Genomic DNA, 21,790 nt, shown 5'->3' on the forward strand with positions numbered 1-21,790 from the left:
ATACTGTAGGAACAAAAAAGGCCAATTTTATGTGATTTTATAAAAAAAAAAAAAATCCAGATCCAAAACCAAAACCGAAAAACAAAACACAAAGGTGAGGTTTTGGCAAAACCCATCCAGATCCAAAACCAGGGGTGATCCAGATCCAAAACTAAAACACGGGGGTCAGCGCACATCTCTAATATTTACAGCACTGCTGGCAGGTTAGGACCCTTCCCACATTCAGTGCGGCACCTGGCACTATTGTGCCTCTCTCTATACCTCTCTGTATATCAATAAAACTGACTGTTTATGATATAAGATTAGATTATAGCTCTCCCTCCCACTGACTACCTGTAATCTCCCTCTCACTGACTACCTGCTCTCTCCCTCTCACTGACTACCTGCTCTCTCCCTCTCACTGACTACCTGCTCTCTCCCTCTCACTGACTACCCGCTCTCCTCTTTGAAGACAGTACAAGGCTCTCCACCACCAGCTGCACGCCGTGGTTCCCTAACCCATCATAGGACCGGCATACTACAAATGCTGCACTGCCACTGCCATAACACAAAGCTCCCTACCATACATCAAGTGGAGGTATCACCCCCTAGTAACACTGTACATGGGACTGTGACTTTGAATATTATTTTAAAATAATAGTTCAAGCCTGCAAATTAGATTTTGAAGTTCAGCAACTTGCTGGATACATTTGTACCAATACTACACTTCATGAGTAACTTTTTATCCATTTATACATGATGTATATTTTGTTTTTGTTTTAATAAATAAACTTTTTGGTTTAGAGAAGTCTGTTTATTGTGATCAATAAAGCTATTTGTATATTTAGTACCAGCACTAGTGCGGTCCTTATTTTTTACAGATTTCCTTTTGGTGTTTGTAGACTAGCAGTAGTGCTGGCCTGGTGAAATTTCAATAATAAAGTTTCAATAATAATAAAAATGTTTTTTCTGCCTAAGCGCAAGGATACTTAGCTATTAGTGGTGCACAGAATATCTATATTATTCCTTCTTTTGAGCTGCTGAGATATGTATTGAGATGCTCATCGGTGGCTTTGCAAATCCAAATAACTGCAGACATGTCACAACCCGGATCTACTTCCCCTCTAGCCGGGTCACTTACCGATTCTGACAGCATACTCTGTCACATTCCAGACACACAGGCTTCAGTGTTTCTCGGCCTGCTAGGCCCCAAGCAAGATCTAAGCCTGCTACAGAGTACTGCATTGACAAGTCCCAATCACCTGAATGTAGTGGCCAATTGAGTGATAGCCTGAGCCTCTCTGTATCACCTGTCTCTGCTCAGCCAATCCCAGGTAACCCAGGGGTATATATCCCAGCTGCTGACTCTACCTAATCGCCAGTAGAATGTCTAATCTCAGTTCCTACTGAGTGAGCTATACTGAGCTGCTGTTGCTTACTTGTATCCAGTTTGTGCAGTTTTGCTTCCTTCTGCTATATGGATTTCTGCAAGTGATCTACACCTGTGTCAGCTATCCCACTAGCTGCACAGAGAATCTCAACCTCTTCCTGATATCCGAACCTGCAACTCGCCTGTGTATACTATTCTTAATGCATGGTGAGCATTCCTGGTTCCTGCACCATTGATGCTGTTCCTGGTATCATCATCCACTATCCATTCCGGTGTCCGGTCTGAATCCAGTTCTGTCTATGCCTGAGGCAGCTATTCCACTAGTTTCACAGAGAATACCTACCTGTTCCTGTTATCCGATCCTACAACTCACCTGTGTATAACATTATCACTACATGGTGAGTGTTCCTGGTTCCTGCTCCATTTGATGCCATTCCTGGTATTATCACCACCTACCCATTTGGTGTTTTGTCTGCATCTGGTCATGCTAACATCTGAGAGTTCCTGGATCCTGGACTACAGCAACAACCCAGTTTCAGCCTGGTGAATACATTGCCAAGATCTAACACTCCAGCATTCCAGTTACAGTAAGAAGAGTGTTTTTATTATATATCTACAGTATTAATCTAGTATCAGCCTTGTAAATCTACTGCCACACTCTCCTCTGATTACACATAATAACTTGTCTTCAACACCGACATCCCTGGTGGTCTAGTGGGTACAATCCGGCATCTCTCCGACGAGACCTGGGTTCAATTCCCGGTCAGGGAAGTGTTCTTCATTACATGCCAGGAGGTCTACTTCGGCCGGCCAACTTTCATTACATGCATTCAGACACCAACACAGATGAATATCAAACACTGGGTTCACAAACAAATACTAGTCTGACAAGACAAAAATGCAGCATTGGTCACAGGACCTTCGATGATTGGACTTCTGACAGGTCCTATTACAGCACATAATGGTCACATGTATTATGACGCTAGAGCCACATTATGTGAATACTGGCTCACAGTTGCAGGCTGCTACCTGCCCCGAAAAGTCTGTATCTTTACCATGGCCTCCCCCAAATGATGCTCGACTGCCTGAAAATAGTCACTATGAGCTACTACGGTAATGGACTTTGATGATTGCACCTTGTGACCAAGACGCATGTGCAGATGAACACTTATTGCATGACTGTGTATACATCAGAATAGGGTACATCCAGTGGCGGCTCCAATGGTAGGTCTGCAGCGCAGTCCAAAATTCAAATAGGGGAGCCACACCAACTGTCACCCCAAAAGCTACCAAACATTTCTGGTCGGGACTAACTGGCAGTTGATGTGGCTGCTCTATTTGAATTTTAGACTGTGCTGCTGCCCCACCTCTGGAGCCGCCACTGGGTACATCACTGAATCAGACCCAAAATTGTGTAATTGTAATGTGAGAGCTACTCAGTAACTGAGAGCTACAGTACAATACTTATCTTATTTTAGAATATCCTAATGTTATCAAGTAGCACTAACCTGGTGATTCTCTGGAAATATACTGTATATAAAAATATTTGTGATGAGTCTATCTGAGGTTCCCAATAACCCCTCCTGACTGTCACAACATTCTCCCAATGTCTGTGTTAATGAATCTTGTAGAAAAATTACCTTATCCGGATGTTATAGTCTGTCTGTCCTTGTCTGTCTGTATCTCCTAGAAGTGTGTGTATATATATATGTGTGTGTGTGTGTGTATATATATATATATATATATATATATATATATTAGGGATGTGCAGGCTCGGATAGGTTCGAGTTTGCACGCCAAGTTCGGATTTTTCCCTCCAAAAAAACGGAACTCGGAAAGAGGCAAAACGTCATCTTGCATGGACAAACATCATCATTCCTGGACAAAGTGTTTGTCCATGCAAGATGACGTTTTGCCTCTTTCCGAGTTCCGTTTTTTTTGAGGGAAAAATCCGAACTCGGCGTGGACCTTGCTCCAGTACCTCTCCACTCTGCTGAATACATTGCAGATAAGCATTTTACCATTTCTAACCTTTATGTTTTTGTTAACCCCTGTTTACTCTGTATCCCTGTAAATGTGATTAAAAGACCCCCTTTTTGTGAAAAAGCACACTTGTGATAAGGGTCATTCTTTGCTTGTTTGAGGCTAAACCCTATCCACCTGTGTGCGGACTATGAGGGCCTCCATGGGATCCTAGAGAGGAGCTATCAGAGTATTACACGCAGATGTTCAAGTTTTCTTCTGGTACGCAATATATATATAATTAACTATATGTGCTGTGTAAACAAAAATACTACACTATATTTGCATTCTATCTTGCTCGGTTTGAGCCTCTCCTATTAAGGTTTTCCTGACCTGTTGGAGGACCATACACACTTCACCATATGGAACCACAGTAAAGGAATCACAGAGAAGCTTTAAAGATTTATTATTTGGTACGCACATTTTATATTGAGCACGTGCTTTTTTGTTTTAAATACTACACTATTAGGCGCATGCCTTTTCCCAATTCCACTTCCAGATACTATTTACCCTGATTGCCGTTCAGGAACCTGAGAAGACTGCTGCCACCTCCACCAGAGGGATCAAAGTGTCATACGTGTTAGCACTATACGAATTGTACTTTGTTCTAAAACACACCTATTGCACAAACAGTGCAATACGTTTTTAAAGACGTTAACCAGTGCGCCGGTCTATACACCTCCTACAAAGAAAAAAAAAAAATATATATATATATTATATATATTAGGGATGTGCAGGCTCGGATAGGTTCGAGTTTGCACGTCAAGTTCGGATTTTTCCCCCAAAAAAAACGGAACTCGGAAAGAGGCAAAACGTCATCTTGCATGGACAAACATCATCATTCCTGGACAAAGTGTTTGTACATGCAAGATGATGTTTTGCCTCTTTCCGAGTTCCATTTTTTTTGAGGGAAAAATCCGAACTCGGCGTGCAAACTCGAACCTATCCGAGCCTGCACATGCCTAAAATATAGAGATAGATATATAGATATAGATATATATATATTATAGCGCCTGAAATAAGTTTTGTTTTCTCTGAAAGGTTAATGTTTATGATAATCTTGGAAAGACAGCATTGGCTGTAGTCCAGCTGTTCTACCTGTATTACATAACTAGACAGAGAATAGCTGTGGATTTTGTAGAATAATTGTTGACTACAGTTCACTTTGTACCACATTTTAGAGTTCCTAGTTCACATTTTGCCATATAATGGCCCCGGGTACACATTATGAGGCCTATTTTTCATGTTAGTTATTGGGGTCTAAGTGGCTACCAATAATTAAGTATCCAATAATTAAACATCACTGGAGCAATTTTTTAAAAAGATTTTACTGATCGCACCTCACACTGGCTATGCATCGGCCTGAGGGGGCTCAAAGCGGACCCCTCCCCAGTGCACAGCGCTGCTGCAAAAGTATTATTTTTTTCCACCTAAGGGTGCGTGACCATGCCTCCTGTGATTAGGTCATGCCCCCCTTCACCCAGGGCTGGCATGGCTCTTGGCACCTCTGTGTATTGTAATTGTCCTTACTCCCAAGTCCTGTGATTTGCTGCACCGATTAGTTTGCAATTGAATTAAATGAAAAGTAAACTCACATGTGGATGCTTGGTTTTAAAAGTTTGCTCCACATCTCAAATGTAATTTTCTTAATCAATTTATCGATTAATCAATCCTTTACCTGCCTTCCACTATATATGCCACCTCCTATTGTCTTTGGGCACTGATCTAGTTCTTGATAAAAGAAAACCTAATCGGTTGTTTAGTTTATTAAACTGCTTTCCCGTCTGCCACTGCTGTGTGGCAATGTATCATACATGTCCTATATTCTTTCAAACTGGCATACGTTTGTGTCACTGCTTAATCGCTTAGTTTAATCAGTCAGCCTTTGTCCAATGTTGGTGAAAACAATATTGTTAGCTGTGAAGTGGTTAAAATTGTGTGGAAATGTCTGGAAATTAATGTTATAGAGGTTACTAATACTGTAAGCCAAATTATGTGATTTTAGCTATTTTTATGAATTTTTTTTAAACAAATTACAGATCCACAACCAAAACCAAAACATGTGAGGGTGGTTTTAGCAAAACCAAAACACAATGATGAATTAGAACCAAACAAAAACATGGTGGTAGCCACACATTCCTACTTGAAATGTGTATTGTTACAATTATTGCAGGATCAATTGGTATGATTACTAAATACAACAAATACACACATTTTTATTTATCATTATGTACTATATATATTACCATATAGTCATTACAAAATATACTGTATGAATTAAAACTATCATGATATGTTACATACAGATGTTTTCTCATACACCTAGCATCTATACGCCATATGGCATGGCTGTCTTTTTTTTTTTTTTTTTTTTTTGCTTCTTATCCGCAGTAATGTTGGATTACTAGTACAGCTGCTATATTGTAACTTATATATTTCTGTAAAAATAAAGAGCACATTGGTTAGAAGAAGAACAATGTGAAAAAATATGGCTGCCGATTATAGAAGTATCATATAGCTATCTGTATAATAATTATAATATAGAAAATATAGCGACAGATGTAACAGGCACTGACAGGCACTTACTCATATTGCTGGTCAAAATAGAGCATGATCCATCTGTAGCTGTATACTGTACATATACTGTAAGATGTATATCAGCAACAGCGCAGTGAATTGGTTAGTGCAGAAAAAAAATCTTATAATCTGTAAGATTTAATATCTGACCTCAATGATTATACATTTCTTTTACAAGTAAATGTATATATATTATTATCTATAATGTATTGTATATGTTTAAACAAAATCCTCTAAAGCTTTGGTAAGAACACTGACTGCATCATCTGCAATCTCTTTAAGAAAGTTATCTAACATCCAGTAGGTGGTGCCAAATGATATGCCTGCTGCAGCCAGAGTACCAACCACTGGCACCAAACTGAGAAAATACTCAACTACCATCGCTGCTGCCACTCCAACTGATATTAGAAGTTTAATGACTAACTCCCTAGTTATTTCTAGATTGAAAATCCGAGATTTAATTACAGATTTTAAATCCTTAACATCCTTATTATAGGTATAGGCCATGTGTCTTAGGCCACTCTCAGTAAGACCAAAATCTATTTGAAATCCTTTTAAAGCTGCTACCAGGATAGTAATATCACAAGCAAATGATAGACCTGGGACTGGAATGGCGGCAACACCAGCTGAAACCAATGATAGCTGCCATATACGTTGTTTAAGCGCTTTCCTTTTCTTTTCCAGCACCTGGAAGGATATATTGGGCAGGCAACGTATAAACATCTGTTTCTTGATATCTGGTAGATCATTTTCTAGAGCCTCCTGGAGCTGGGGAAAGTCATACAGGTGAGGGTAATGGGAAGAGATAAGGAATATATGCTCTTCTCTAACTCCTTTACCTCTGAGGCCGTTACTGCAGTCTTCCCGAATTTCTTTCAATATTTTATTTTCATTGTATGATTTTGGTCTACTCTGTTTAGACTCACTCAAATCTCTATCAATTTTTGAACGGGCAAAATAATAAAGTTTTTTCTGGGAATGAATGGCTTCCGCGAGAAGAACGTCATTTTCTGTAAATCGTTCATTGGCAATTATTATAAAGAAATCATATTTTTCAAACTCAACTTCCCTCAGATATTTATTTGCCTTGAAATTAGGAGTTCCAATACCCGGGAGATCCCAATAGATGACATTTTTATGCTGTGGGTGAGGATAAGGAGTTGGCACCTTTGTGGTCTCTACTACTCCTGTTTCTGCAGCACCTTCATCTTCATTACCAAGACCACGCATGGCATTGATAAATGTGGACTTTCCAGATCCAGATGGTCCAGTTACAGCAATGTTCAGTGGGACATTATCTGCTTTCTCCAGAGCTTCCTTTATCTTGTCAGCAGCATCTGCAATGTTACCGTCCTTTAAAGCTTCTTTCATTCTCTGCATCTCTTCTTCAGGAATCATTTGAGATATTTTTTCCGACTCCATCTCTGAAGCTGTGTCTCTGTTATTGGACATAAAATATAGATAGGTCACCTGGAACTTATCTCATAATAGAGGCAGCATTTACACTATTATATTACACATACAATTATTATACAAATGGAGCTGGCAGAGTTATAGTCTTATCATTTCCCATGCACAGTGTATAAATGATTAAGAATTAAATCATACAAAAGAGCACAAAACCCCCAAAATATGTAACCATCCCCAGTGCTAGACAGCATGGGTCTGTTATCACTACAACAAGAAAATGCAGCGGGCCATAACTGCCCTAGAATAAAGCAGTCTGATCAGTCCATGAGCTTGTGACAACGCAATGTGGCACTAGACAAAATTCTATGCAGGGTCAAAGTGGCCTATCCAGCACACTGGGGGAAATCTCTGCTATATCTCACTGATGGAGGGCCCTGTCCCAAATGTCACAGCCTCTCCTGGCCTAAAGTGGTTGTATGGTGGACTAGTAACACACCAGTCATAACATAAGATGGTTGGCAATGCTCCCTCTGTGCCTAGTCAAGCTTTCCCCAAAGGCTGCTTAGCTGAAACGCATTGATCTGTGGGAGCTGTCCCTACCTACAATCCTAGAAGGGACCTGTACCAGGGAAGGTGATCTGCTTTTGGGGTAGCTATATCACCCCTAATGCCGGTTACTGTGCCTTTCTAAAAATGTTATTTGTGGTACGCTGCCATTTTTCTTATTCTAAGCTTTTAATTTATTTTATGCAGATATTTTCAGTGTAAATAAAGTTGACAGTTCTGCACCATGGGTGATCCCATTTTGTGATTTCTTTGAGATGCTGTCTGACACTGAAGGGGTACTTGCTAGTGTTTTGAAATTTACCATCCTGGGTGTAAGAGATATCTGCTGAAAATAATTATCACCTAGGAACTTTATCAAGGATTTGGGACTTTTTTTTTATTGGAAAAAGACTGAGTTTTTGTTATACACCTCAGAAGGAGGAGCACTCAAGTATTTTGTTTGTATATGTATTTCATGTGACGTGTGTATGTCACATCTTAGGGTTGTAGTACACCCATGCACCAATGTAATAGGAGTGCATCCTATTACATTGGAGCATGGGTGTACTACAATATTTTAAGAGGGCAGTCAGAGCAGAGCAATGGCCAAACAGAGGTGAATGGTAAAGCAGGGTAAGGCATGCCACTCATTTCTTTGATTGCTAGGAACAGAAATTTTGGTTGAGTGGCATAGAGAGTGAGAGCCCGGTGGAGGTCATGCTGGTGAGTCAGTGCTGGGATTGGTGGAAAGGGATGGGCATTGATGATTTTTCTTACGATGGTAGTGGTTTACTATTCAGTTGCAGCATTCGATGATTGCCACCATCAAGTGGTAATGATTTGATGATTTTGCTATGTTAACATTATTTTAGGGGGCAGTGACTGGATACAGAGGGGACAGTGATGGAGCATAATGAGGACAGTGACTGGTCACAGGGGAGTTAATACTGCTATACCACTGTATCTGCCAGGACATGGGCACAGGGCATGCCAGCAGTTGTAGTGTTTCCATATTCTGGCCACAATACTGGGAAGTACTGACTTCTGGCTATAAGAACTACAATTCCCTGAGCTCCATGTTTACACACACAGTGCCCCACAGTCACACACACTACATGTTTCGGGTGGCTGAGAGGGACCTTAGGTGGCAGTGAAGACCAAATGCAGACACCCGAGAGCCTAATGTGAGTAGATCTCCGGGACTCAGAAGCAGCAGGCATAAAGTCATTGGACCTGGCCCTGCCCCTGGTTCTGTCCTGGTTCTGTCCCCAGTCCTATTGCACTGCAGGGGTATTGTGCATGCGTGAACTATGATAATTGTGCATGCACAAAACATCACAATGGATTTACAATGCTTTTGACGTGATGACTAGTTAACATCGCATCACAACACGCAATGACGGAAGCCTATCTCACCATTCAATGGTGGGCTTCCGATGTCCAACCCTAACTGGGGTGCGTCAGTGTGCAGATGTTGGCCCTGTGTTTGTTAATGCTTATCAAGCCATGGACAGCCCCAGAGGCAGTGCCAGAGGTACAGCTCAGTGCAGGAGTTGGCATGCAGTGACAATCCCTCAAGCATGAAGAGAGAGCCAGGGGGAGGGTGAGGTTACTGCTTACTGACAGAGGAGATGACACCAGTGGATGAGTGGCAGCCCAGAGGAGGTGCCGCATGTGCAGCTCAGTGCAAGAGATGACACTAGTGAGAGGAGGTGGCTGACAGTGCCTAAGTGCTGGGGTGGTCTGTGAGTACCTGCAAAGGAAAGTAACAGGTATCTTTGTGCAGCAGCCTAGTGCAGCAGGTCTGTAACCCTACATCTAACTCACACCAGTTACATCTGCAGACCCTTTACACTTGCACCGGAGAACTCTAAAAGTAATTTAGGGAAAATAACAGCTCACACTTTGAATAACACCCAAAGTTACCATTCCATTTAGTCAGAGAATGATACATATAAGAGCATGAGGTATGCTGGGCACACACTTCAATGATGGATCACTTATAGAACCGATGCACTGTGATTGGCCGATTTGTAAGCTATACAAACTCCATATGTCTGGCCTAATAGTACAATTGGGAGGGCATTTAAATTTGCCCACCCAGCTGTGAAGTCAGTGTCAGCAGTCCCTGCAGCAAGTGTATCGGCGGTCGTCGGGTCATCAGTACACACATTCAGATTCACCAATATATCTGCATGATACAGTATATCATCATCGGCTGTGCCACAGGGCCAACCTGATATGTCTGTGTATGACGTAGCTCACAGACCTATTGGGTGAACACTTCTACCTACTGTATGCACTCGCAATATATAATTTCTTGATCAAACAAACAATATAAAGATACCCAGCTTTAGAGCCGTCACAGTACAGTTGAATGTAACTGAACCATTGCAGGATCTGCAAGAAAAATGGATGATTCTCGCACAGGAGGAAGATAAATATACAAATATGTATAAGGTTAAACCAGAATGATAAGATTATAGAAGTAAATGCTGTCAATATAATTTTCTGGTGCAGCTTCTCATGAGTCAAAAATATGTAGAATAGTATTGGGGAGAACCACAGTACTTTTTTTGAGGCTACGCTTGAAGTTGGATAATTAAATAGTTAAAATATAATTTTTATCAGATCTTTTTAAAATAAATGATCTACCTCCTACGTGTGTTGAATACAAACAAAGCAACAATAACAGCTTATAAACATACTGGGCCTAATTCAGCAGTGCACGCTAGTGATTGGGAATCTGCACGGGCACCAGACCCGCATGTGCAGAATGAGTCTGTGAACCAGCACGTAATCTGGCAGCAGACTGTCGGTGATTGACAGCCTGATGCCGTTTGGGGGCGGGAAGGGGCCGGCGACAGCCTCACGTACCCGAAACGGAGGCATGTCACCGCCACTGTCGGCTGACAGAGATTTCCTGGCCTCTTCCTCACAACTGTGACGGGCAGCTGTGTGATCCCATGGGTCACCTCAGCCGGCCGATGGTACGCAGAGTATCCGCTGCTGCATTGGTTTAACCTTATACATATTTGTATATTTATCTTCCTGTGCGGGAATCATCCATTTTTCTTGCAGATCCTGTAATGAGTCAGTGCTATTCATTGCAGGACCAGCAGCCCTGTACATTCCTAGACATGTTGTTTGTACAGAAATTCTTGGTTGTATTGTCTTTTTCCATTGTGTCACATCTATACACTTTAAACATTCTTTAAATAAGTAATTCCTGCACCCACTACTCACACACCTCTCCTCTTCATATTTCACTTTTGGAGCTGCGCTCATACATTAGCAGCTTATTACCTCGTCCACAGCATGAACACCCTTTCTTCAAACACCCCCCATAAAATCCTCAACTATATCCATCCCTAGCATCCCCCTCCAGTCTCCTCCACTTGCTGTTCCCCCTATTTTCTCTCCTCAGTCTGCTTTCCAACCCTCTGCTTCTTTCCCCCGCCTTTCCTGTTCCTCCACTCTCAACTACCTCCTTCCCTCCATGGCCTTGTTACCCCACCACTAAGCCCCATTCCTTCCTATCACTGCCTGTCACCTCCAGGGCTGCCAAGAGAAATTCTGGACCTGAGTACAGCAACATCCTGTGGGACCACAGCATGTCGGGCATGGGTGCACCCATTTGTGGGTGGGTCTAGCATGTGAGATGCACCCACTCACAGGAGCATGGCATAGCACCCAGTAGCTGGGAATAAAGAAGTCACTACTGTATCAGGATGGCCGGAAAGTCCCATAAAAGCTGCATTTTTAGTAGGATGTATTTAGATGCTAAAATGTAACACAAAAATGAAAGTGCTACAACTTTATTTTGTACATCTCTCATGTAAATAGCACATAAACAATATTTATTTTCTGTCATAGAGATATCTATGAATGAAGGAGTTAATTTTGACATAACATCAGGACATCTTATACACAAACATTCCGCAGCACATATCCTAACCCACTGCTCCATGCTCCTTCCTCACTATCTACCCCATCTATGTCACCCCTGTCTGTCTACCCCTCCCCTTTAGAGTGTAAGCTGTCACAAGCAGGGCCCTCGTCCCTCGCGTGCTTCTCCTCCCCCTTACTTATACTATCATGTACTCCTAACTCTCCAATTGGCACCTAAGATTTGGTTGCTGAGGCCCTGCTGCTTGTGTTATGCAGCAATGTTTATAAACCATGTCCTTGTCCTGCATTGTATTACTATTAACTGTTTTTCTTGTGTGCTCATTTATTTACTGTGTAAACTTTGTGGCGCCATATAAATAAAGGATGATAATAATAATAATAATGTTTACCTCTGGGCAACTGACAAATTAGATCTAAAAGAAAACAGTATACAAAGGCCCCATTTATTAATGACTGCACTTGCAATGTGACCTGGACATGACAGTACCGCCCATGATTGCATTGCAAAATGTGATTACAGCGCCTGGATGTATCATCCGGCACATGCATAGAGAGGGGCTCTGAGGGGACCCCACCCCTGTGATGTACCCGGAGAGCTGCCGGGGCTGCTGTGCATGTGCAGTGACACTGACTGCACATGTATGGCCACCATTACCAGGATAGGATAACTCTCTGCGGGCTAATTATACAATGTGTAACCCATAGGGCCACACAAGGGCCAATATCGGGAATGCATTGATGATGTTGGTAAATTTGGCAGCACTGCATCCCCCATATCAGCTTCCTGTGGGAATGGATGGGCCACAGCAAGTATCTCTGATACCTTCTATGGTCTCTCCTTCATACATCTATAACTTAAAATTTGTGGTTAACCCATGAAAACGGGTGTTTTCGTGGATATAACCGAAAATATAGAATGATAAATTCCAAACAGAGAAACGAAGGAGTGCACTTCCCTAGGGCTGAATGCCCACAGTACTGCAGCCACAGGACAAGTCATACAGCAAAGCTGCCAGCTGCAGACTGGACCTATTACCACAGACACTTATAATATCAGTGCCCTGACCCACATCAGATTTACCTCAGAGGGACGTCTATACTCCATACAACATAGCAGCTCACAACCTTACTAAATGAAGAGGTTAAAATTTTAGAGATATGTGCAATGATTTATAAAGTGCAGTAATGTGTATGTGTGTGTAACGGCGGTGAGAGTTTGGTCGGGTCCCGCAAGTAATTCTGCCCAATTATAGACCACATTAAGCGGCGAATAGGGTGAGCTAACTAGCGCTAATAATCTAAATTAATAGTAAATGCTTATCCCATTAATTGTTAGCTCTAAACTGAGACCAGGGATAAACTTTATGTAACATTCTTAATGCAAAGTAACTTCAAAGTATTACTACTACTTAGTGATAATAGTTATGGGTTTGAAACAGTATTTGAAACATTTGTACAGTATAGAGACTTTGTAGCTGTACTACTACTCATTAATAAGTCATTGCAGTGGTGTAAATTCATCCCAGATGCCCGGAGGCAAGTTATAATTTGGTGCCCCTCCAGTCACAGCCACTGACATTGTAATGTAGCAATTTGCATGCAGACAGGCAATAGATAGACCATCAGCTGTTGCCTTTGTGTGACATGGAGCTCTCCACTAGTGTATGGTGGCTTCTCAGGTGCTGGGAAGAGGTGCCATGTATTGGGCGGCTGTGATGGTACACTCCGGGTACATAGTTACAACTCTAAAACTCTAAGTGGGGTGAATATGTTGTAGACAATGGAGGAGGTGCCCCTTCAGAGCTGGAGCCCGGCGGAAGGTGCCTCCATTGTCTCCCATAGTTCTGCCCCTGAGTCATTGAGAAATGTATTGTAACAAATACTGTACAAGTGGACATTACTTTGCTTTATTTATCACCAGACTAAGGAGATTACGTATATCATTATATTTCCAGGTGACCTATGTGTGTGCTCTACTGTATTTTATATTAATGTTTATAGACCAAAGTAAATACATTGTTAAAAATAAATAAGTGGGGAGGTTTATGCTTACCTGCTGAAGAGTTTCTTAAACATTGTAAGACTTGGGTGGAGGCACCAATGATAAATTAGCTAGGAGAGTTCATTGTACACACAATACCTGTGAGCAGGGGCTACAACACAAAAAGAGACACACGTATCATTAACATAAATTTGCCTTGAAAAAAATCACTCTACAAACTTCTTTTTTAATGTTGAAGAGCACATATGTAGTTTACATTAACTAGTCCTGTGTGCAGGCTAAAATGTTGCTGTGGGGTATATTTACTAAAGTGAGAGTTTCTAGAAGGGGAGATGTTACCCATAGCAACTCATTAGATTCTACCTAACAGTTAACTAGCACCTTCTATTATTATTATTATTATTATTATTATTATTATTATCGTTTATTTATATGGCGCCACAAGTGTTCCGCAACGCCTTACAAAGTACATAAACAAATAGGTTAATTTACAGTGACTTACAGAACAATACAATACAGTACAAGGATAATGTACATTTCTACATTCGCGACCATAACACCCAGATAAGCAACAATGCAAAGCAACCAAGTGTTAGGTGCCCTGGTAGAGAGTAAGAAGTAGATGAAGGTAGAGTAAGGAGAAGCACAAGAGGGTAGAGGGCCCTGCTCATAGGAGCTTAGAAGATAATAGTTAGAATCTATTTGGTTGCTATGGGCAACATCTGCTGTCTCACTGACTACCTGCTCTCTCTCTTACTGACTACCTGCGCTCTCTCTCTCTCTCTCTCTCTGACTACCTGTGCTCTCTCCCTCTCACTGACTACCCACTCTCTCTCATTGACTACCCGCTCTCTCTCTCTCACTACCTGATCTCTCACTGACTACCTGCTCTCTCCCTCTCACTGACTACCTGCTCTCTCCCTCTCACTGACTACCTGCTCTCTACCTCTCACTGACTACCCACTCTCTCTCATTGACTACCCGCTCTCTCTCTCTCTCACTGACAACCGTCTCTCTCTCTCTCTCTCTCTCTCTCTCACAAACTACCTGCTCTCTCTCTCTCTCTCTCTCTCTCTTTCTCTCTCACAAACTACCTGCTCTCTCTCTCTCTCACTGACTACCTGCTCTCTCTCTCTCTCTCTCTCATTGACTACCCGCTCTCTCTCTCTCACTACCTGATCTCTCACTGACTACCTGCTCTCTCCCTCTCACTGACTACTTGCTCTCTCCCTCTCACTGACTACCTGCTCTCTCTCTCTCTCTCTCTCTCTCACTGACTACCTGCACTCTCTCTCTCTCTCTCTCTCTCTCTCTCTCTCTCTCACAAACTACCTGCTCTCTCTCACTCTCTCTCTCTCTCTCTCTCTCTCTCACTGACTACCTGCTCTCTCTCCCTCTCACTGACTACCTGCGCTCTCTCTCTCTCTCTCACAAACTACCTGCTCTCTCTCTCTCTCTCTCTCTCTGACTACCTGCTCTCTCTCTCCCTCTCACTGACTACCTGCTCTCTCTCCCTCTCACTGACTACCTGCTCTCTCCTACTCACTGACTACCTGCTCTCTTTCCCTCTCTGACTACCTGCTCTCTCTCCTTCTCTGACTACCTGCTCTCTCTCCTTCTCTGACTACCTGCTCTCTCTCTCTCACTGACTACCTGCTCTCTCTCTCACTGACTACCTGCTCTCTCTCCCTCTCACTGACTACCTGCTCTCTTTCTCTCTCTATCACTGACTACCTGCTCTACTGTTTAACTTTCTTCTTACTTGCACTCCCTGTCCCCCTCTGTATATATACTTTCATGCATGATTTATTATTGATTGGTTTAAGGACTGGCTAAATAAGGAATCACTATGATTTAGTTAGCTAGTTTTATTTATATATATATATTGTTGTATTCAGAATTGTATATGTCTTCTTAAACATAGATGTGGGTATTATTAAAGTCTTTTAGCCAAACTTAACTGATCTCTCACTGACCACCTGCTCTCTCCCTCTCACTGACTACCTGCTCTCTCCCTCTCACTGACTACCTGCTCTCTCCCTCTCACTGACTACCTGCTCTCTCCCTCTCACTGACTACCTGCTCTCTACCTCTCACTGACTACCCACTCTCTCTCATTGACTACCCGCTCTCTCTCTCTCTCACTGACAACCTGCTCTCTCTCTCCCTCTCACTGACTACTTGCTCTCTCCCTCTCACTGACTATTTGCTCTCTCCCTCTCACTGACTACTTGCTCTCTCCCTCTCACTGACTACCTGCTCTCTCTCTCTCACTGACTACCTGCTCTCTCTCTCTCACTGACTACCTGCACTCTCTCTCACTGACTACCTGCACTCTCCCTCTCACTGACTACCTGCTCTCTCCCTCTCACTGACTACCTGCTCTCTCTCTCTCTCTCTCTCTCTCTCTCACTACCTGCTCTCTCTCTCTCTCTCACTACCTGCTCTCTCTCTCTCACTGGCTACCTGCTCTCTCTCACTGACTACCTGCTCTCTCCTTCTCACTGACTACCTGCTCTCTCCTTCTCACTGACTACCTGCTCTCTCCTTCTCACTGACTACCTGCTCTTCTCCTTCTCACTGACTACCTGCTCTTCTCCTTCTCACTGACTACCTGCTCTCTCCTTCTCACTGACTACCTGCTCTCTCCTTCTCACTGACTACCTGCTCTCTCCTTCTCACTGACTACCTGCTCTTCTCCTTCTCACTGACTACCTGCTCTTCTCCTTCTCACTGACTACCTGTTCTCTCCCTCTCACTGACTACCTGCTCCCTCTCACTGACTACCTGCTCCCTCTCACTGACTACCTGCTCCCTCTCACTGACTACCTGCTCCCTCTCACTGACTACCTGCTCTCTCTCACTGACTACCTGCTCTCTCCTTCTCACTGACTACCTGCTCTCTCCTTCTCACTGACTACCTGCTCTCTCTCCCTCTCACTGACTACCTGCTGTCTCTCCCTCTCACTGACTACCTGCTCTCTTTCTCTCTCTCACTGACTACCTGCTCTCTTTCTCTCTCTCACTGACTACCTGCTCTCTCCTACTCACTGACTACCTGCTCTCTCCTACTCACTGACTACCTGCTCTCTCCTACTCACTGACTACCTGCTCTCTCTCTCTCACTGACATTCCTGCTCTCTCTCTCTCACTGACTACCTGCTCTCTCTATCTCACTGACTACCTGCTCTCTCTCTCTCTCACTGACTACCTGCTCTCTCTCTCTCACTGACTACCTGCTCTACTGTTTAACTTTCTTCTTACTTGCACTCCCTGTCCCCCTCTGTATATATACTTTCATGCATGATTTATTATTGATTGGTTTAAGGACTGGCTAAATAAGGAATCACTATGATTTAGTTAGCTAGTTTTATTTATATATATATATTGTTGTATTCAGAATTGTATATGTCTTCTTAAACATAGATGTGGGTATTATTAAAGTCTTTTAGCCAAACTTAACTGCATTTCTTTAACCAAATATCAAGCGTGCAGCACTGACCCTGTTGAAGACAGTATGAGGCTCTCCACCACTAGCTGCACGCCGTGGTCCCCTAACCCATCAGAGGATCGGCATACTAGAAATGCTGCACTGCCGCTGCCGTAATACAAGGCTCCCTACCATACATACAGTGGTGGTATCACATTCCCTAGTAACAAGTTATATGGGACTGTGACTATGAATATTATTTAAAAATAATAGTTCAAGCCCGCAAATTAGATTTTGAAGTTTATCAACTTGCTGGAAACATTTTTACCAATACTACATCTCATTAGTTACGTTTTATACATGATGTGTATTTTGTCTTTGTTTTAATAAATAAACTTTTTGGTTTAGAGAAGTCTGTTTTTTGAGATCAATCAAGCAATTTGTATAATTAGTACCAGCAGTCCTTATTTTTTACAGATATACTTTTGGTGTTTGTGGACTTGTGATATTTCAATAAAAACATTTCAATAAAAATAAAAAAATTTAGCTGCTGAGATATGTACTGAGATGCTCATCCGTGACTTCGCAAATCCAAGTAACTGCAGACAATAATGCGGCATCGGTCACAGAACCTTCGATGATTGGAGTTCTGACTGCCCTATGGCTGCACATAATGGCCGCGTGTACTGTGACGCTAGAGCCACGTTATTTGTATACTGGATCACAGTTATAGGCTGCGACCTGCCCCGAGAATGGTTGTATTATGTCTGCGTGTTTGCCACCACACCCCCATGGCCTCCCCCAAATGATGCCAAACTGCGTGAAAATAGTTGCTATGAGCTACTACGGTAATAGACTTTAATGCTTGCACCTTGTGACCAAGACGTATGTGCAGATTAACAATTATTGCATAACTGTGTATACATCAGAATAGGGTACATCCAATGGCGGCTCCAGAGGTGGGGCTGCAGTGCAGCCCAAAATTCAAATAGGGGAGCCACACCAACTGTCACCCCAAACGCTGCCAAACATTGCTGGCCGGGACTCACTGGCAGTTGGTGTGGCTCCTCTTTTTGAATTTTTGACCAACTCTGGAGCCGCCACTGGGAACATCTGAATCAAACCCAGAATTGTAGAATTGGAATAGTAATGTGAGAGCTACTCAGTAACTGAGAGCTACTTCTCTTAATTTAGAATATCCTAATGTTATCAAGTAGCACTAACCTGGTGTTTCTCTGGAAATATATATAAAAAAATATATGTGATGAATCTATCTGAGGTTCCCTGTAACCCCTTTTGACTCTCACAACATTCTCCCAATTACTGTATAAATGAATCATGTAGAAAAATTACCTTATCGGGATGTTACAGTCCGTCTGTCCTCGTCTGTCTGTATCTCCTAGAAGCATTTTTATATATAGACTGAAATAAGTTTCGTTTTCTCTGAAAGGTAAATGTTTATGATAATTTTTGAAAGGCAGCGTTGGCTCAAGTCCAGCTGTTCTACCAGTATTACATAACTAGACAGAGAATAGCTCTGTATTTTTTGGAAAAATTCTTGACTCTAGTTCATTTTATACCACATTTTAGAGATGCTAGTTCACATTATGCCATATAGTGCCCCCGGGTTCACATTATGGGACCTATTTGTCATGTTTATTATGGGGGTCCATGTGGCCACCAATAGTTAAGTATCCAAAAATAATTATCCAATATTTAGACATCTTTGGAGCAATTCAACATTGGTCTGGTGCAGAGATAGCTGACCTGAAGATCAGTTATCCCCACAATTCCTATAACCGCTACTTTAGGAAGGGTCAAGTGTAGCACTGCTGAGTCGGACTCAGCAGTGCTAGTGTGCATTGGTGAACTGGGGTTTATACATGCTCAAAGGAATACTGTTTCCGGTGGAAGAAACCAAACAGGGGCAGAGTGATCTGATTGAATTCCTCTTCACAACCCTTGACCTCCAACCCATAGAAAGGAGTAGGGGTGGAGGAACAAGTGCCATCTGATGATGGAGAAGGTTCCTGCTGTAAAGCTCTGACAAATTTGACATATTTAGGACCCATACAGATGTGTACGGCTACATCTTTGCTCATAACGCACCATACAGGATTCTAAGTTGCAGCATGAGAATAGCGCGGCATGGCGCAGTGAGACTTGAAAACATCCACGGCATGCAATGCACAGCTTTATCACTGGGTGGCCAGTGCTCCACTGATTATAAAAACAGTGGTTAATAATACAGCAGTGGATGGATAGAGTATGGTACTACAGAATAAAAAAGATCAGTAAGCACTGACTGGTGGACCAATCACATACTGTAGAGTATTGCAGAGAAACTAGTAGTGTGGTCTGGGTAGTAGTGCATAAAACCATCACTGAACTCCAAGTCTCAACCCATAAAGAGGTGTCTCTGGATTACAAACCTACTGTGCGTTTTATGCTGCACACTTGCGGCACTGTCGGCGCTGTCCCTGCTGTGGCTGCTGCTGGGTTTGGGGGGCTGCACATGGGATCTCACACATGCCCAGTGGCTGGGAGTGAGACACAGTGCAGCAGATCCCTCCCTCCAAAGCAAGCAAGAGCCTTTTGTTAACATAATAAAAGATGCTTTGTTAGCCATTTAAGCAGTCAGCTCAAGGTCCGCCATTGCAATTACAATACTTGTGTCCTGAAAAGGCAAGGAATGGTGACCATTGCTAAGACACCATCCCCCATCCGCTAGGCAGGTAGGAGAATTGCATTGTTTCTAGGGAAGTGTTCGTCACTGCGGCATTGTAAAAAGTGGTGTGTGGCGATCACATAGCGATTGCATGTCTTAGGAACTAGTAGTGTGGTCTGAGCAGTGGTGCATAAAATTATCACTGAACTACAAATTTCAACCCATAGGACGTTTCTTTGGATAACAAACCTACTGTGCATTTTATGATGTACACTTGCGCCACTGTTGGCGCTGTCCCTGCTGTGGTGCCTGCCAGCTCCAGGGGCTGCATGTGGGATCTTGTGATGCTTGTGAGATCCCGTGCATGCCCAGTTTAGCCAGCCAGGAGTGAGAAACAATGGATCAGCACTAGGCTGATGTGCTGTGTGCTCAGCCAGGGATCGCTGTAGGGGGAGTTTTCACTCTCCCACTCTGGCTTCACCTCAGCAAGGAGATTCTACAACATATCGCTACTCGGCACATAGCCATACGTGCCGGTTGCTGCAGCACTGCAGAAAGTGGTGTGCGGTGCTAACATACTGTACTGTATACGTTTTATGCTGCACACTTGCGGCATTGTCGGTACGACTAATTTTAGAGTGGCCGCTGATTGGCTAGTGGCCCAGCTAATGATGGATACCACGCAGTCTCCTGTCATTCGCTACATGTCCGAACTGGATCGGGGTTTTGGTTTGTTATTTTGCTAAGAACGCTGGACGCCAGGAGGTAGGTGAGTTTTTTTTCCACAGGTAATGCCAGGGGATTTCTACTTGGACAAGGGGACCAAAAATCTGACAGCAGGTAAGTATATATGAGTGCATTAAGTGTGGAATAAACATATAAAATCTATGATGTGTGTGTTCTGTCATTTATTCACTATTTCTTTTACAGTGGGGGTATGGGCACCAGGCACCTGCAGGCACTTGTGGTTCCACAAGTGCCAAAGGGCAAGCATGCTGGCACCAGTAGTTCCACTATAAAAACAATAGTAGACATATATAAATCCCACTATTACCCCAGAACCCACCAGCCCGGGGTGCAGGGAAGAGCCCTGAGCTTCAACCTAAGCCTGGGATGCTCATAAGAGGGGGCCTCTTTATTGGGGGGGTTCCCCACATACTCTGAGATCCTAAGCTTGGGCTGACTGGCTTGGGGTGATAATGATTTAGCTGAAGCGACCCGGTGAAAGGGTCCCCTGGCTGTGGCATTACATCCCAGCTAGTATGAGTCCGTTACTGGTGTTAAACCCCACACCATTTTTCACCCTATTTTTAAAACAAGCACTGGCTCACAGAGCACAGTGCTGGTTCATAAAATATGGAGGAACCCTACACATTTGTCCCCTGTATTTTTAGAACCAGGGCAGGCTCAGGAGCCAAGGTCTGGTTATGCTTTGGGGACCCTATGTCAATTTTTTCCCGCCAATATCAGCACTGATATGTACAGTATGAAATCATCATCTTATTTGATGATTTAGACAAACTTCTTTTGACCATGTAGACAGCTCAGGTGAACTTGCTTAAATCCAGTTTACGTATTTACCATTAAAGACAAATTGAACCTTCTTTTCTGTAAATTAAAAAATACAAAACATGGTGTACAATAAAGAAATGTATTACAATAAATAAAAAAAATAAAAACAACGCATAACAAAATAAAAGAAAATGGTCCACAAAAAGGTGGGCAATCATCCGAAAGAGGGCTAAAATTCAAAAATGTTCAGAAAGAAAAAGGCACAATATTACAACACTAATATACAGTACTGTACAGAACAGTATATTTATGTACTTTACTTCGGGTATAGCCCCCTTGAAA

The 21,790-nt window shown here is 42.7% G+C and overlaps 1 protein-coding gene across 1 annotated transcript; it reads right to left on the bottom strand.

The window, feature by feature from the left end:
- Positions 1 to 5,251: 5,251 nt before the first annotated feature.
- On the bottom strand, positions 5,252 to 18,663 carry LOC148526767 (interferon-inducible GTPase 5-like). Its single transcript, XM_088469859.1, has 3 exons — positions 18,622 to 18,663; positions 13,890 to 13,989; positions 5,252 to 7,406 (listed from the first exon to the last, which is right to left on the bottom strand). Exons 2-3 carry the CDS (start codon positions 13,910 to 13,912, stop codon positions 6,188 to 6,190), a joined length of 1,242 nt encoding a protein of 413 aa, XP_088325985.1. The 5' UTR covers positions 13,913 to 13,989; positions 18,622 to 18,663; the 3' UTR covers positions 5,252 to 6,187.
- Positions 18,664 to 21,790: the final 3,127 nt, after the last annotated feature.

This window comes from Taudactylus pleione, unplaced genomic scaffold, assembly GCF_031769625.1.
Source record: "Taudactylus pleione unplaced genomic scaffold, aTauple2 ptg000094l, whole genome shotgun sequence".
Lineage (NCBI taxonomy): Eukaryota > Metazoa > Chordata > Amphibia > Anura > Myobatrachidae > Taudactylus > Taudactylus pleione.